This window comes from Macadamia integrifolia, chromosome 4 (assembly GCF_013358625.1).
Source record: "Macadamia integrifolia cultivar HAES 741 chromosome 4, SCU_Mint_v3, whole genome shotgun sequence".
Taxonomy (NCBI): domain Eukaryota; kingdom Viridiplantae; phylum Streptophyta; class Magnoliopsida; order Proteales; family Proteaceae; genus Macadamia; species Macadamia integrifolia.
The window spans coordinates 31,321,908-31,340,629 of NC_056560.1; the positions used below are offsets into that span (position 1 = coordinate 31,321,908).

The 18,722-nt window shown below is 39.7% G+C and overlaps 1 protein-coding gene across 1 annotated transcript in view; it reads left to right on the top strand.

Moving 5' to 3' along the window:
- The first annotated feature begins 262 nt into the window (after positions 1 to 262).
- The window catches only part of LOC122077038, a 46,427-nt gene continuing 27,967 nt past the window's right edge, over positions 263 to 18,722 (top strand). The window contains exons 1-9 of the mRNA XM_042642781.1: positions 263 to 460; positions 586 to 780; positions 883 to 967; positions 1,121 to 1,196; positions 1,324 to 1,500; positions 2,800 to 2,902; positions 3,181 to 3,290; positions 3,464 to 3,553; positions 4,035 to 4,115. Of these exons, the coding sequence (XP_042498715.1) occupies positions 304 to 460; positions 586 to 780; positions 883 to 967; positions 1,121 to 1,196; positions 1,324 to 1,500; positions 2,800 to 2,902; positions 3,181 to 3,290; positions 3,464 to 3,553; positions 4,035 to 4,115 (1,074 nt within the window). The 5' untranslated portion in view covers positions 263 to 303. The remainder of the gene's footprint in view (positions 461 to 585; positions 781 to 882; positions 968 to 1,120; positions 1,197 to 1,323; positions 1,501 to 2,799; positions 2,903 to 3,180; positions 3,291 to 3,463; positions 3,554 to 4,034; positions 4,116 to 18,722) is intronic.

Genomic DNA, 18,722 nt, shown 5'->3' on the forward strand with positions numbered 1-18,722 from the left:
CATAAGGATTATGGTATCATAATTTAAAATCAAACCGTTACAATCACATCTCCATTCTAAATATTACTATGGCCATTCGAATATGTTGACTTTTCTTCATCAAGATGAGATCATTGCGAGGATCCTTGGTTTAATGATGCTCCGTATACACGTCTGCTTTGTCCTAGGCAAGCGCGGTACGCAGTTACGCACCGAGCGCAGTTTAGAGATGATCTTCCAAATTGCGCGCCTGCCTTCTAATGCTTATGATTGTCATTACTTCTCAGTTCACTTTCTAAGCGCAGAGCGACGCTGGAAACCGGAATGCTGAGCTCTCTTCGTATTCCTCATTCTCTTCCTTTGAATCGTTTCTTTTGCAAATGTTCGGAACTTCGTCGAGATGCGGTCGACATGGCGAAATACAAAGAAGTATTCGCCAGGAGGATGGCCATGGCGGGACTTAGACCTCATCACCGGATTGGTGATTCAGTTTTATATTCTTCTGTTTTTTTTTTTTTCATTCTATCATGCCGCAGCTGCAGAGGCTATTGAGAACGGTATTTCTTATGTGTTCTTGCCGCTGAGTTCAGTTGTGGGATTTTGCAGCTCTTGGAGTTTCTGGCGGACCCGACAGTGTAGCTTTATGTGTTTTAACGGCGGGTTGGAAGACTGATGCTGTAGTTGAAACTGAAGAGGCCACTGGTTGCATCCAGGGTCTTCTGGCAATCGTTGTTGATCATGGGTTGCGAGCAGAGAGCAAAGATGAGGCGAACTGTGTCCGTGATAGGGTCTCCAAAATGGGTATCATTTATTTTTCAGTTTGGTATATGTCAATTGGTGTTTTGAAGTGCACTTTACGGATTGAATTTATTTGAGTTGATTGCTTGCATGCATTCTGTATAGGAATCAGATGTGAGGTAGCTCAATGTCATTGGTCCGATGGTAGGCCAAAGCTGGGTCATTTGCAGGAGGCTGCTCGTGACATGAGGTGATTCTTGCCGAATTAGTAACTCTTGCTATAACTTAGTATTTTCTGAATTTGGGCGCTTTGTTTTTTTTCCGCTTTTAACTCTTGATTATAACTTGATGTGAACATTTATGTTTTGAGGTATTTCTTAGTAGGGTTTGTTTTGAATACCAGGTATCAAATTTTGCAGAATGTCTGCCTCCAGAACCAGATAGGAGTGTTGCTTATTGCCCATCATGCAGATGACCAGGTTTGAATCAGCTTACTTTCAAATCTTAGCCTCAAAAACATTCTTCCTGCTATTGGTGTGTAGTGAAATGAATTATGTTTCACTCACTCATATTTTGAAATTTTAGTTACAAGACATGACACTGCAGGCTGAATTGTTCATTCTCAGACTATCTCGCAACAGTGGTGTCCTTGGGCTTGCTGGAATGGCATTTACCTCTCAATTGTACTCTTCGCATACCTTTTGTCCCCGTGTGAATTCAACTAATCATGGAATTTTATTGGTCCGACCGCTACTAGAGTTTTCAAAAGAGGATATGTACAAGGTTGGTATATTGCATATGAAATAGATGCCCTGGGGCAGCTTGTTATTTCTAGCAGGCTCTTTCCCTTATTTTGAGTTGTTTTACTTTGTCCAATTGCTAGACATCACTATGAAACTAACATAAAATGTACTTACCCAAATAGAAAGTCCATCTATATTCTGTGTTGATTCATTTGTAGAATATGCTCCTACATATCACTTATGCAGATGGTTGAAAATGTGATGGCATAAGAAGTTGTCTATGTAATGTGATTATGGTTTCAATTTCATGGTATCCGATTGGTGATGATTATGGTACTCTATCTGCATAGTACAAATTACATTCTTGGAATCTTTCAAGTGTCAAGTAGATGCCCCTAATTGTAATGCAGTTAATATGGAAGATTTTTCTATGATACTGTTTGTTATCAAGGAAAAAGAAATTAGCCAGCAGTAGAATAGCAATATGTGTAATAATCATGCTGGGGGATGTGAGAAATAACTAGAGTATGCTTTGACTCGAAGAATTGGAGCACATGGAGCCATCTCATTATTTTTCTGGCAAGAAAAAATATGGCGGACTAACTAATATTTATGTCAGTTGATGAAAGAGCCCAATGCAAAAATTATGGGTTTGAGATGGAAAACAAAAGGCGGGAAACAACTTGATTTTATGAGACATTGGATCAAATGATTTGCTTAATTAGTAGCCATCCTTTTAACAGGAAATGGTAAAATATGATGCTAAATGAACCACGGAACAATGCATTCCAATTGAACTATTTTCTCCCTATCTTTGAGTTCCTTGTGATGATAACCTTCCTTGAAGTGCACTTTTAAACGATCATTTGGTGGCTGATGATGACCAAGGGTAACAATTACCTCTGTAAGCAAGTTGGTCCTATTATAGGTATAATAAGGGCAGGAATGTGTGCTCCAATCTTTATTAGCATTCTATTTGAGAAATCTTATTATCATCAGTATAATAATTTAACTACTGGAAACCTCTAGCTCTTTGAAGCCTGTACTACCTGAAAGTTGTTTCAAGTCCCCCCCCCCCCAACTATTACATTCCAAAAATCTATACCTTCTGAATTTGGCCTAGAGTTACTCTGAAGATTTGAGGGTGGGCCTCGGTGCAACGGTAAGGTTGCTCCATTACGACCTAATGGTCATGGGTTTGAGTCGGGAAACAGCCTCTCCTCAAAGTGGGGGTAAGGCTGCGCACACTATGACCCTCCCCAAACCCCACAGTGGCGGGAGCCTCACGCACTGGGTATGCCCTTTTTGTTACTCTGAAGATTTTTTTTATTTGGTGTAGATATGTCAAATGTGGAATCAGGAATGGGTGGAAGATCCAACAAATCAAAGTCCATTATTTGCTCGTAACAGGATTCGTATGTTGCTGAAAAATTTGTCATCAGGTGAGTTGTACTACATGTGGCAATTTGAATTGTATACTATGTAATGTTCTGTTTATGTTTTTCCCTTTTCTATGAGGTGATTCAGGTTTTTCCCCAGTGAGTGAGGGTTTTTGTTTGAGTAAGTGTGGGTGTTGACTGTTCAGGGAGGGGGTTAGGATTAGGTTGAAGAATGTGGTCAGACCCCTAAATATTTCCCCATGGTTTAAAATTGTTGGTTTTCCTTTGGTGTTTGATATGTGTGATCATCAGTTTCCAAATTTCAACTTCTTAATTTTCAGGTGTATTTAGATCTGAAATACAAGCTGTTATTTCTGCCTGTCGGAGAACACGTTCTTTTGTTGACCAACTCTGCTATAATTTGATAAATCAGGCTGTGACCATCATGGATGTAAGTATTTTTCTATTTGTATATGTTATATTTATGCTTATTTTCTGTGATTCCTGATCGGTATGCAGCATCTTTTTTGTTTCAGCATTCTGAATTTTGATATTTACAATTAATTTGAATGTAATGACCAGATAAATAATTATTTCCAATGATTTCACTAATATTGGTTGCAGCATGGGTATGCTGTTGTGGATCTAGAGATGCTTGACCCATCAAATGTTAAGGACATATGCCTAACAAAGTTTGCTACATTGGTTTTGCAGGTATTGCTTATTTTTTGTTGTATAAGCTACTATTTGCTTTAGGCTCTGTTTGGTATCGTTTCTGTTCCAGAAACACAGTTTCGTGTCAAAAACGAAAATTTCAGTTTCTGTGTCAAAATGCTGTTTTTAAACGAAAAAATGGTGTTTCAAAATTCAGATTTTTATCGGGAACTTTTTTTTTTGGTAAAATGGAACGAAATTGGGAAGACGGAACATCTCGTTTTTTCAGTTTTTTTTTTTTTTCACTTTTTGTTCCAAAAAAACAGAAACGGACCATAAGTGCACCAAACAGAAGATTCCGTTTTTTCGTTCCAATAGAACGAAAAAAATCCAGAAACATTTTTTTAGAACGATACCAAACGGAGCCTTAGCTGTTTTATACACTGAAGCATTTTTACTGAGATCTTGTCTATTGGTATTATTTTTTTGGTTAACGCTATGGCATGGTTTTACTGCTGACATTTTATTCTGCATTCATTAGTTCATCTCTCAACGGCACAGGCCTATTCGGGGAAGAACTTCACAGTTGCTGTTAGACTACATCCGTACCTTCCCATGCAAGGTCCATTCAGGTTCACCATGCTGGTATCCATTTATTTCCTAATGGTGTTATCCAAATTATTGACTTCTTGAACTACTCCAGCATAAAAGGGAGTGACCATTGCTTATGTGCAATGTATTTGCATTCATGTATCTCAGTTTCAATCACCTAAATTGGAACTACAATTTAAAACGTGTAGTGATGGAACTTGGAAGATACAAGTTAGGCACTTCACGAAGTTGACTCACCTGTCTATGGGATTAAACTTATGAATTACTTGATGAATTTCTAGTTTTCAGTGTGTTGTATTGCTCATCTGTCTAAACAATGACCTTATGAACTAGTTTACAGATTTTCTGATATTCTGAATGTTTATTTTTTGATAAAGAACAACCTACTGGGAGAAAGCAGAAGCAAATAAAAAACAAGAGGCTTGAGAACAGCCAACAGATAACCCAAACAAAACACAAATTCCAGCTGCACCAAAAGAAATGATAACAACACACAGAAAACTACACTAAGGTTCTCACTCAGACCCTACAAGCAGCTCCAACCGGCCATGCCAACTACCAAAAATGACTCCCCAAAACCCAGCTTGAAAAATGCACAAGTCGAATCCCACAGCTACAATCCAAGGTTGTCAAAGCAAGTAATCCCTGGAAGCTTGGCCTCTTGAGCAAAGGATTGTTGGTTGATGCTTAGGAATTGACTAGTCAACAAGAATAAAATACGAAGACATTTTTTCCTTTATTAAGGGCTGTATCACATAGGACTGTAATAAGACCATAAATATGCATAATTGATCGCCAAAGTAGTGATTAGAAACAGAAAAACTGAACTCCAACAGCTATGTTTTGGTAGTCAAATGCCGAACAAAATTGATGCTTTTTAACCAAATAATAAAGTAAAGAGCCCTTGTATCAAAAACAGAGAGTAAAGAATCCCAAAATGGGAAACCCCTGCAAGTCATTGACTAGTCACACCTAACAAACTAAAGAGCCCTAGTAGAAGACTGACTTGTTAAAGCAGTTATCGTAGTGAAAGTTGTTGATTTTAGTGCTATTCCCAAGCAGGGAATAGCGCTATTAATAGCGCCTGACAGGGACCATTTGGTCCTTTTTATGGTTGTTTGGGTGTTTTTTTTTGGTATTTTCCTTATGTAAGTGTGGGCTTTATTATCTTACCTCTTGACCTAAAGTAATATATTCATAAGAGAACCTGAGATTATATTCACATTGAATGAATCTCAGGTTGCTCTACATTCTTGAGACTTCCTTTGGTTACTTCATCTTCTTCCTCTCTTCTTCTCTTTTCTCTCTCTCTCTCTTTTCATTCTTGTTTCTGATTTTCTGGTTTAGCTACAGCCTCTGAGATTGTAACATGGTATCAGAGGTGCTATAGTTAAATTAATTGGGTTCCGAAAACAACAAATCTACTGGTTACGATTTAGAGGTTCTTCTTGGTGTGCAACCACTCATTGCTGCAACTGGTATTATCTAATCCCTAATGGAGTGATTTTCCTTTTGTGAAGATCTACTTTACCTTTACTGTTGGAGTAAGTGACTGATTGCTTGATGATTTGAAGCCGCCGCCTCTCCTTCTTCTATTCTACCCTACCTATATGATGGTGGTCAGGTTTAAGGCTGCTGTTCTTGAGTTTTTGATCTAGTTTATCCTACCTATATGAGTTGATTGATGCCTATAAGTGCTTGCTACCGAGAGTGTCACACCCTGCCTCCACTCACCTGAAGGTTGGCGACATGGACATGCACATGTGTCCACAATCCATCCAGGATCCACGATGCAGTACTTTAAGTTCATAAGATTATGAAATGATTCTAAAATCACATACTTATAATATAAACCAAATATATCAACTGGTGATTTCTATTGATATTTACCATATCTACACAAAATAATGTTTTCACATCTGGATCATAATTACAGTTATGCCCCCATAGGGCTACATCTGTTAAGTACAAAAAGAATAAAAAATAGAAGATGATACTCCCATCCTCAGCGTGCTCCAAATACACAATCATTGCACACGCATCCATCCTCATGCATAACCAGCTCCTCATCCCAGAGGTCATCTCCATAGAGAGCCGAAACCTCGATCATAGTTTCCGAAGGATTCCTTGAATCAACATCTAAACAGGGGCAACAACGGGGGGTGAGCTTCCACGAAGCCCAGTGAGGGGTAACACAAGCAATCATGACAATCCAAGAAAATGCAATAGTATAAATATTCATGTCCAACCACATCAATATGAATGCAATTATATGAATGCAATGACATGATCCATTTATTATCAAGCAATTCTAAGCAACAATTTCTAAGTCCAAAGGGGGTAGAAGTGCTACTGCAACATAGGTGTTATCCCCAGTCATGAATGTACGTTATCAGTCCCCAGGGATACAAGCTAGTTGCAGGTCAGGAGCGTGCCGATTCCGGAACCGCATCGTTACCCGGCAAACCCCTATTAATAACCCTCCCATAATACCACTACATTGAATCTAACATCACATGTAGGGTATACCCATCACCAAATCAAACATCGTGTGAGGGTCTATCACGAAGCTGGCATCTGCACACCTCAGTCACCGAAAATCGTCCCCCAATCACAGACCGTCAGACGAGAGGATTAGCCAATACATAAACCCCTATTGGCAAGGGTTGTAGCACCAGGGTGGTTATCCTAGCCCAATGCATTCTAATATGTCACAACACATTTCAATCATACTCACACACACACTCACCCTGAGCATGCAGTGTTGCCGGCACCAACCGTTGGTCACCCTGCACCCCAGTCTCCACACACACACTCACACACTCACCCTGAGCATGTAGTGCCGTCGGCACCAACCGTTGGCCACCCTGCACCCCAGTCACCACACACACACACACACACATTCACCCACCCTGAGCATGCAGTGCCGCCGGCACCAACTGTTAGCCACCCTGCACCCCAATCACACACACACACACACACATACACCCACCCTGAGCATGCAGTGCCGCCAGCACCAACCGTTGGCCACCCTGCATCCCAGTCACACACACATGCACAATCATAATCCACATTCTCATGTCACATCAACACTTTACATGAGGAATAATATAATAATATGCAAAATGATATAATTCATCCACATATGCATTATGATACAAGCATTCCATAAAAGCACACAAAATCCCCTCACCTCGAGTTCTAGATGGCTGTATATAGTTGATGGTTTCGTGTTGTGTGCTCCCGTCACTTCTCGATTCCCACTCCTAGGATATATAATGTTTTTAGATTATTCGGTTATTCATAGAGGAGTGGGACACTAGGACTCATGCCCCAATAAAAGGATTAAAAGTTAGCTTTAAAATGGTTCACCTGTGGATGATCATCTGCCGGTGAGTTCACTGGTGGAAAAATCTGAAAGGGATGCAAATCCTGTAATATTTTCACCGGTGGATGGTCCCTGCCTTCGCCGACTGACCGGTGAAGTTAAAATCGGGGTTTCCTTGCCCAGATCAGCCTTATAGGCCCTGTGTGATGGAGAACCCTTAGGGAAGGGAGGGGAAATCAGAGTAGAGATGGGGAAAAGGAGATCACACTCACACATTCATTCAATAATCAAATTGCTCTCTAAATCTTCAGTCGATTACAACCAATATATAGAAAAATAGGAACATGAAATTAGAAACTTAACTGAAATGGAAACTAGCCTAAATTAGGAAACAACTATAAAAGGAAACCAAAGCAAGGAAATAAATCCTACTCCTACGTTCAAGTTTGGAAACTAAAAGCATGAAATAAAACACTGGGTAAACTACTAATTTTATTTCCAACCCTTGTTGGACCAAAACCCTGGGCTGGACCGGTTCTTCTTGGCTCTTGGCTTCCAAAGCCGGTCATACTGGTCCAACCAAGAAAGGGCAGCCGTATCTGCATCAACTCTCCTCCTCTGAAAAGAACTCGACTCCGTCGAGTTAGGGAAAGGACCAAGGAGACCGTCTGAAGGAATACGCTGAATGAGGAATGATCACACCATCTTCTTGAGCTTAATTTCAGGGAGATCTTTGGCAGGATGAAACTTCATAGTCTTGTTGGCATGCTTGAAGGCATAGGTATTGGCATAGCCACAATGCTGTACTTTCTTATCAAACAACCAAGGTCGACCAAGAAGGATATGGCTCACCTTCAGAGGGAGGACATCACATTGGACTGTATCCTTAAATCCACCAATAGAATATGTGACCAAGCACTTATCTGTGATTTTGAGATTAGTGTTGTTCACCCAAGCAACCTTATAAGGATTAGGATGTGGTTCTGTATTCAATCCCAGCTTACGAACAGCGTCTTCAGAGACAACATTAGTGCAACTGCCTCCATCAATGACCAAGGTTAGCAACTGATCATTGCACTTCACACGAGTCTGAAAAATACTACTGCGGCGCCAATCTTCATTTTCAGTGGCCTTTTGAGTGGTCAACACATGACGAATGACATAAAAAGGATGTTGGTCATCGTCACTAAGAGTGTCATTGACTTCACCTGTTGCACGCTCTTCTCTTAAATCAACTGTGTCAGAACCAAGTTGCTCTTCGGGAATATATGGCAGAGGAGAATCCTTATCAATAAAAGCAACCAAACGGCTAGGACATTGGGCACTGATATGTCCAAATCCATTGCATGAGTAGCACCGAACTGTGAATTTTGAAGAATCAGAAGGTTTTTCTGAACCACGCCGAGGGGGTGAATATGGGCGAGTAGGCCGTGAAGATGACATTTCAGAAACATGTCGAGGTGGAGAATACGGCCGACTAGGTCGTGAAGAAGCCATAGATGTAGCACTTGCCTGTGGCTTGCTAGATGACCTCTCTTGGGTAGGAGACTGTTGCCAAACAGAACTAGTACCTCGAGAAAAAGTATCTGCAAAATTTCTCCGGTTGTATGGGCGTTTCAGACTNAGACTGTTGCAAAACGGAACTAGCACCTCGAGAAAAAGTATCTGCAAAATTTCTCTGGTTGTATGGGCGTTTCAGACTTTCCTCAACCTGATATGCTACTTGTACGGCGTCTTCCATGGTAGGTAGTCGACTAGATGCAAGGGCAGCACTAAGTTGAGGGTGCAAACCATTGCAAAATTGGGCCACTGATACTTCTTCATCCCACTCAAATTCAGAACGAGTGGCCAAATAATAAAATCTAGCAACATACTCTTCAATAGTCAAATTCTCTTGTTTCAACTGTGCAAACCTGAGATGCATGCGTTGCTTGTAATCAGAAGGCAAGAATCGTCGATTCATGATTTCATACATTTCAGCCCAAGTAGTGACCAAACAATTGCCTCGGGTTCGGTTCTGTTGTTGTTGCTTGATCCACCAGACTCGGGCCGTGCCTTTCAGTTTGGCCTCTGCAAATAGGATCTTTCGAGCCTCAGTCAACCCGTACCATCTGAAGAATGTATCTAAACTGTGAATCCAGTCAAGGTACAATTCTGGATTATTGTCTCCATAAAAATCAAGGACATCCAATTTTGCTGCTCGTTCTGCTCCATCATCATGTCTACCAGTGCCATATGGTGGTGGAGGTGGTGGTGGTGATGGTGGTAGTGTTACTGACGGATCCTGTGGAGTGGTATTGGAAGAATCCCCAGATTGAATGGGACTCTTTTTTATCCGCTGTCACCAAACGATCAATAGAAACTTGCATAGATCCCATGGAAACTTGCATAGATTCTACCATTGTTTTTAGGGTTGTGACCATGTTAGTGAGAGCATCAAATTTTTTATCAGTTTCTCCTTTATAAGAATTCAGCTGTTGAACTTCACTATTGGCTACCATGGTGATGATTACAAAATAGCACTCAAGAATATATGGTAGACTAGTAAATAACTTTTTTCTTTTCTTTTCTTTCTTTTTTTTTTTTTTTTTTTGGAAGGGCAGAATTGCAATTTTGGAAGGGCAGAATTGCAATTACTTGAGATTCAATTAAACCGCAAAGGATATCAAGTGTGGGGCAGGGATCTAAATGTAAATAAAAAAAAATGAGGGATAGAAGGAATTAATAGAGAAAAGAGGGGTAATGTGGAAAAATGAAAAAATAAAATAAAAAGGAGACTCAATGGAAGGGTACCATCACCGACAGAGATGGAGGAAGTAGGAGTGTCCAGAGGCGAAACCAGCGAAGCGGTTCGTAGGCCTGGTTGAGGGGAACCGACGTGAGGAGGAATGAACCCCGAGAGCCGATGGTGACGAAGGAGGTCTTCACTGCTTGGAAGGACTAGATCAACAGGTATGTTTCTGGTTTCTCTCTCATTTTGACTTTCCTTCTTCGTGACTTCCCTTTTTGCTTTTTTTTTTTTTTTTTTTTTGCTTTCGGACACAAGAAGAGGAAGCGGGCCTGCTGTCGGAGGGAAAAGAGGAGCCGGGGATTTTCTGGTTGGGAATCGAAGTGAGGAGAAAAAAAAAGGGAGGCTTTGGGTTTTTTTTTTTTTTTTTTTTGTTCTCAGTATCGGTGGAAATCAACACAGAGAATGGGAAGGGAAGAAGAAAGATGGGGAAGGAATAGGAACCTTCGCCTCTGATACCAAGTTGATGGAGAACCTTTAGGGAAGAAAGGAAAAATCAGAGTAGGAAGGGGAAGGAGAGGAATCACACACTTCACTAGTGCACAAACTCAACATCTTCATTCAATAATCAAATCACTCTCTAAATCTTCAATCGATTACAGCCAATATATAGGAAAATAGGAACATGAAATTAGAAACTTAACCAAAATGGAAACTAGCCTAAACTAGGAAACAACTATAAAAAGGAAACCAAAGCAAGGAAATAAATCCTACTCCTACATTCAAGTCTGGAAATAAAAGTATGAAATAAAATACTAAGTAAACTACTAATTTTATTTCCAACCCTTGTTGGACCAAAACCCTGGGCTGGACCGGTTCTTCTTGGCTCTTGGCTTCCAAAGCCTGTCATGCTGGTCCAACCAAGTAGAGGCATCCGTATCTGCATCACATAATCTCTAGTTATAATTACTGATAGAGATATTTTGGGTAAATGCAAGTTAAAAGTAGGGAGGATCCATCTCCTACAGACAAGACTTTGTGCCCACAATATTCCCTTATCCCATGCTACTTCTTTTCATACCTACCAGCTCCACTTCAAGTTGACAGATCTTCCAGTGACACTGTAGAACAGTCCAGGGCCCTTATGACACCGTATATCTCCTGATAACAGATTGAGGCTCCACATTTGGGTGAGCCCTAACTAAGAGAATTACCAGAGTAAAGGTGATCAGCCTGATCAGATGATTAAGGATCCTATCAATATATGGTCTCTGTAAACATGTGAGCCATGAAGAGGAAATCAGAAGAGATCTAGAAAGCTTCAAAATAGTGCAGAGATCAGTTGGTTAAGGCAGCAACAAAAAACGCACACTTTGGTTTGCAATCTATTAAGTGGGATCTAACCATCCCTCCTGATCTGATTTTGAGAGACATGGCAAGTCACAAAAGCATAGTTGTCACGAAGTCAAATCGATCCAACGCGGTGGAAGGGTGGCTAATCGATTTGGCGATGAATCGCCCATTATGGCGTTGCCATGGCGGTCAAATTGCCCATGTGCCATTTTTTATTTTTCCTATTTTCTTAAATTATTTAGTATGCTACTTTTTTATGTCCCTTATTCTCTAAAGTTATTTAGCATGCTACAAGCCTACAATATATACCCTATAACATATAAAACCAACATTAAGCAACATCAAATCATCAAAAATCAACATAGCCCTATCAAAATCACCCTGCATTTTACAAAAAATCGACCGCCTAGTGAATCAGGCGTGATCTAGCATCCATGGTGGTGTCATGGCAATGCCTATCAGCCAATAGCGACCACCATTTGTGAGTCACATAAATCGTAGTACTACCATGAACTTTTTTTTCCGCTAGGACGCCAAATCGCCGCCTTGGCGACGCCATGACAACTATGCACAAAAGTAATTCCCTCAAAGTAGAATTACCATTCAAAGGACACGTTTAGTCACAAAATTGGTGTTACATGTCCACAATGTAGTTTCCTAGGGTGGAGTTGCATTCGGAGAAACAGTATGTTCCAAACTGTAATTAGAAACAGTGCACATGATGTATACAAAAGCTACTAATTGAAGATTGTCCTGGATTCCTCCTTCAAGCTGCCTCCCGTTGGCTGCACATTGTTCCATGGGGTTTCCGGAAATTGGCTATTTATGTGAAGGATAAATATGGGAATCCACCAGTTATTATTACAGAAAATGGTGAGAAATCTTACCTCAGAAACTAAAACTCATACTATGTAAAATGGCATTGCTAAGGTTCATGGATGAGGTATGGATGATTGAAACAAACCTTTTGTGTCCTTAAGCTGTTATGCATAGCTTTACAAGACAACTTGAGGATAACAAATGTTTGCTCAAAATGTTCAGCCCAGAGCTCTGTTGAGTGGATCAAATTTTTTTGGGTGTGGAAAACTAAATCCAACCTATTGAGAGGATCTTGCCTTGTCCCTTGATGCCACATATTCTTTCACACAACACATCCTAGATTATGTTCTTTTGATGATTTTATTATTATATTATTAAATTTGTTAATTGGCTTATTTATTGTATTATCCAAGGAATTAGATAAAAACTCTGTATGGTGTTATAACCGATTGATGATATGGAACTTGATCATATCAATTGTTCTTGTTTGTCTTATTTTGCCTCTAGCTATTTGTAATAATGGTTTATATAACGTAGAATTTATTAAAAAACCATTAACTATCCGTAGATTTTATCTAAAAATCACAACTTTGGCATCGATGGTGAAGATGGCATTTTATGTAAATATTGGTTTTTAACAAAAACGATTCTGTTAAGTGCGAACCATACAGGTTTCTATTTCTTCCAAGTTATAAAAAGAAAAAAAAGGGCTACCATACAGCATTTAAGACGTAGAACCACTCCAAGAAAACAGAAATACAAAAAAGTGTGCCAGATCCAGAATCAAGTTTAAAAAACATAATCGTTACAGTACAGAGCCTAAGTGGCTAACCCTAGTTCCTCCTCCAGGCTCCATTGGCAAGCAAGAGAGCAACCAAAGGTGAGAGTGGCGCTCAATCACTCCTCTCTCAGACTTTTACCATCTCATGATAGTACAGTAGAGCGTATATGATTCTCGCTGGAGCAGTGGAGCCTTGTTGGCTGCAGCCGCTGCACTTATCTCTAACGGTAAAGCACAAGAAAAAGCTCATTTTAGTCAGAATCATAGAGGTAAGTATATTTAACCACATACCGTTAGAAAACAGAGGTAAAATCGTTGGCTTATGACACTTACCATAAGCCAATATATGTATAACTCATCCCAAAATGCATTTTGACTAAAATGAGCTTTTTCTTTTGCTTTGCCTGCATCAAAGTCTTACCTTATCTCTTTGATCCACTTCATACCTCAACAACTGACAAAGATCAAGAAGGCTCTAATTGCTAGTTAATGGACACCTAACAGTGCCTTTTTTCAGCAATTTAGAAACCGAGTAATTCTACGCAGACAGATTAAGCCTTGTCTTATTTATCTTTTGGGAAGGTGTTTCCTGCCCGGTAGCAGAGTCTACATGGGCAGGCAAGAGCCAATGAAGGCTCCCCTATCAGTTTAATCGACAGGGGAGTAAAGAATTCATTCACGGCGGAGGAGAGACAAAGAGAGATGGGGGCGCTACAGGAGGCTACACCCCCCGGACATGAAACGTTCTCCCTTGTCTTTTTTATTAAATAGGCATTATTAACTATTAAGTATCAGCAGCTAAGTTCAAGGGTATGTTGTACGTCACAGGAAGAATCGTTGTTAAGAGGTTAAAAAGGGCTTTTCTTTCCAATTTTATAATCCTACTGGCTGTTCCAGATCAAAAGAACTACGGAAGGGCCTTGGGGGCCTGTAGTCACCTTTTGGAACATTCTTATGTTTTGTGGAGCTGGGGCCAGAGTTTTGAGCATTCAAAATTTCACAGATCTGGTTCGCAGATATTTCCTTTCCTTTTTGAATTTTCCAGTAATATATCAATCTTCCTGTTGACTTCCCTGGCTGTTTTTTTTTTTTTTTTTGGTGGGTGGGTGGGTGGGTGGACTCTTGCTGTTCCTCTGTTACTTGCTGCATTTTATGGATGTGTTGCGCCACCTGTCACATTTTATAGAAAGCCATTCAGATGGCCACAAACCATAATTCTCTGTTGGGGACCTTCAAATCCATTCAATAAATAGGCGTCATTCTTGTTTCTAGTGTTCCCTAGACCGAACCCTACTGCCTGAATTAGTCTGATAACATTTCACATTTCGAAAGTAGTCTCTTTTCCCAAAGTAAAGTTTCTCTTGATTTGTGGTTATACTGATGTGATCTGAAAATCCAGATTATGGATCTCAAATGCAAGTAGAACCAATAAACAAATCTATAATTAGATCCGAGATAAAGAAAGCAACTGCATTATTAAGGGAAGAAATCAGATCGATGGAAAGGGAGGGAAAAGATATGAGATTGATCTATTTGAGAGGAAGAAAAGAGCAGAGAATAGAAAAGGAGAAAAAAAAAATCAGGTATGGGATACCAATCCCAAATGCATTGTATCAACAACATAAAAACTCTTAAAAAAAGGAACTCGTATTCTTTACTCAAATCATCTTCAATTGATGGAGGGTGTATTACATATATAAAGATCTTAATTCCTAAATTGAGTCATAAAAGTACTCTTAATCACTCTTAACACACTCAATAAAATAAATAAACTCAAACAAAACTTCATCTAACTATCAAGTATCCAACTAATCTAACCCAAATAATTAACTACTAATCCCGCGTACCAACTCTATCCCCACTTTATGAACTTATAAATTAAGCCCGTTATAACGAAACCCAAAAAAATAAAAAGCCCAACCTATAATATAACTACCCAAATGTCAATTTCAACCCATAGGACAGCCACAAACACCTTATGGGCCTCCCAAGCTTGCGTATAGGCCTCTATAAGGGACTAATGTCTAATGCCACTGCATCACATATTTTGCAGGAGCCTTATAGAGCTCGGTGCTAGTTGACTTAATCAATGTAATCACGTTCCCCCATAGTGAAATGTAGTTCCTCATATAACAGGGAACTAAAAATTTTGAGCATCACGGAAGCTATTAAACCCATTAAGTAATTCACAAGGTCAACTACGTCAGACAGATATTTCACTGTTGAGAAGCACAATATGAAACCCAAGTTCAGGGAGAAATTTTCCCTTATGCTTCCATGTCCATTAAGACAGTAAGTAACAGAAGAAGGACCAGATAAGAATTCTTGTTTTAACTGGCAGGATTTTCCATAAGTCATGTCAAGAAGCACCTTAGAAAACCAATGCTTGAAGGACTACTTCACTGGAAGAACACATATTGGAACTCAACTCAAAAACAAAATGAAATTGGCATAAATGTCTAATAACAGTGAGTAAGAAATATGACAAAATAAGAACAGCTACCCTAAAACATAAGCAAACAAATCTGTACACCATGCCTAGTGACAGAAATGAGAATCTACCTTCGCTCCGATGACAACTTGGCAGGGAGAAATAACTTTCGACTCAAAACCTATGTGCAAGATGTTCAGCATCAGGCACCCATCAAAAGTATAAGCAGAAATTTAAACATACAAGTAATGTATCAATTATTATAGGATCTGAATAGTGTCAAATGCACTGAGGGAAATATCCAACAGAAAAAATAAAATTTTCACCGAAATACAGCATGCAAAACATATGAATCTACAATCTTAAGATGAATGCCATGGCTGGTAGAGCAAAATTTTACCACATGCAAATTCCGTAGTAAAGCATGCTAACATGTGGCAATGTCGATTCACAAGTGTGAACCTAAGCAGAAACATAAAATACACTTTACAAATAAATCTTGTCAGAAACATGACAAAATCACTTTGTTCAAGAGATGAGAAAAGGGGGCAAAGGTTTACACCAAAATTTTAACAGCTCTCAAAATGATTCATATAAACGGAATAGACTGATAGGCATTGAAATTTTGCAAGCAGGACCCGAGACTCTTTACAACCCATACATAATTAAATTGGATTTGTATCTTCAGATCATATTTGTTTTAAACTTTGGTTGCGATCAGATCTTGGAATAGTTTGGGGGGATATATATATATGATCGATCTACACCAAAATCCAGGGAAATAGGGTTCTCCTGGTTCTGTATGGTGAGAAGGACGAGACCGGTGCAATACCGTACTCCGATCCAGGCAAGAAGACGAGAACTAAGATAGGTGCAATACTGTACCTAGAACTAATTTGTGCAAAATTTAAAATAAACAAAAAAAAGAGGCAAGACCAAGAACTCAAAAATAAGAACAGAAAATAAAAGCTGCTTAACCGGATCTATATTTCAGGATCAAGAGGCACGACTGTAGGCTTTGATCTGAAGATAGAACTAGAAGCAAGCTTATGCAGATGCAGATGCAGATGCAGATGCAAAATAATGATAATAATTTAAAAAATAAAATAAACTTTGCTTATAATTTGGAGATTTTTGAGTACAAGGTTTGGGTTGACTTAGGTTGGAGGATTTGAGAAGAAGAAAGGTAATTGGATCTTGAAGGTGCTTTGAGGGTTATTGATGCTAACCTTTGAGGGCGATCGGACTTGGAAGGGACGATCGGACCCTTGTTGATGAAGACCGACGGAGCTTTGAGCTAGTCCGGCATAGCTTCGTCTTTGAAGAACTTGAGAGGGGCGACTCTCTTGGTGGGAGGCTTCTCACTCTCTAATTCTAAGTTTGGGAGAGAATAACCAAGTAAAAATCCAAGTGCTTTGTGAAGAGGGGGAGTGTCCCTTTTATAGAGAAGGGACACATTTACATTTCATTTGGATTTGCGGCACATTTGAATTTCATTTGGCACTATTCTAAATCACATTTGGAACAGTACTGAATTACATTTCATTCAGTACTGTGCACTTGAATTTGGAGCACTATTTGAGGGCACTGTTGGCGCCGAAAGTTGAAATTGATTCTGCCCTTTGATTTGGAATCTTCTATCTTGGCTGTTGAAATGAAATCTTTGATCTTGTTCTTTGATTTGGAATCTTCAATGATCGCACCACGGCATTCCATGTGTCTAAGACACTGTTCTCCGCATTGGTTTGATCAAGGAGTTTGTACCATATTTGACTGAGCCTAGTATTGGCCTGACTGTCCTTTAACCTGGGATAGTAGCAGTACCACCTTTCCTCTATGAGGTTGTCCGTGGTTGGCTGACTAGGTGAGTTTTCAACATCACTGGTCGACTAGTTTAGAACCGTCCTAACAGACGTTGTAGACCAAATCAGCGTTTGGTCGAAGACTTTGATTTTGTGGCAGCCCGACGGGATTTGCGAGAGGTTATTGTTTTGAATTTGCTTGAGGATGATGCCTTAGAGCTGGAGGGCTCATCATCTGGTTCATCATCATCGTAGGGTATTGCACCTATCCTAGTTCTCATCTTCTTGCCTGGATCGGAGTACGGTATTGCACCGTTCTCGTCGTTCTCACCATACAGAACCAGGAGAACCCTATTTCCCTGGATTTTGGTGTAGATCGATCCTGTTATATGGTATCAAAGCCACGGTGGTGGTGAATTCGGTTTATTTTGTTCTATAGATCTCTTTTCTTTTGTGTAATCATTTTATTTTTAGTTTTTGACGTAGTATAAGCCTTTGGACTTTTGGGAGGAGTGGCAGAACAGTGTAAGACCACGTTTGTGCCCAAATTAAGTTGGAAATACCCTTTCAAATGACTAGATCTAAGAGGTTACCCCAAGTTTAAGATTTCTTAAAACAATGAATCGACTATCCCGCTCCATGTCGATGAGATCGGCAAGTGAGGCAAGCACAAGTTCCAATGTGCTCAATTATGATGAACAAATAACGAACGTAGACAAAAGACTTCAAAATTGGGATATGCCCAAAATTTCACAAAGAGAAGTATACCAAAATGACTGGCAAACATATTTTGAGACCATCAAATCCGTTGAACAAACCATTAATTTTATAAATGAAACACAAAAAATTAACCTTTTTGATCTCAGGTCTTTACAAGACGATCTTAAAGTTAATTTTAATTATGTCCATATCGGCCTCATCCAAGTGGCCATCAAACCCCTTCATCGTGAAGGCCTTAACACTTCCATGTTATTGGCCCTACGTGACCAAAGATTCTTAGACTTCGATGATTCCCTTCTGGGAGCCATCGAAACTAGCCTTTGTTATGGTCCTGTCCATTTTAATATTTATCCAGACATGTCCATAGCACTCACAGACCCAAACATTCTACAATCCCTCAAAATTAACCTTAAAACCCATGGATACAAAATGATGCACGGATCAATTCCTATTGTTGTCATTCATCGTATCAAATATAAACCAATGAAAACTGTCAAACCCAGAGCCCTTAAACGATCTCCAAAAGGACAGACCCTTTACCTTGAAACCGATTGTACCCAAGGTCAAATCGTTTATCCTAGGCTCGTTCAGTGGAAAGATAACTCTTTCCCTGATGAGTGGAAATTACAAACCACTACACCTCAACCTCAAATCT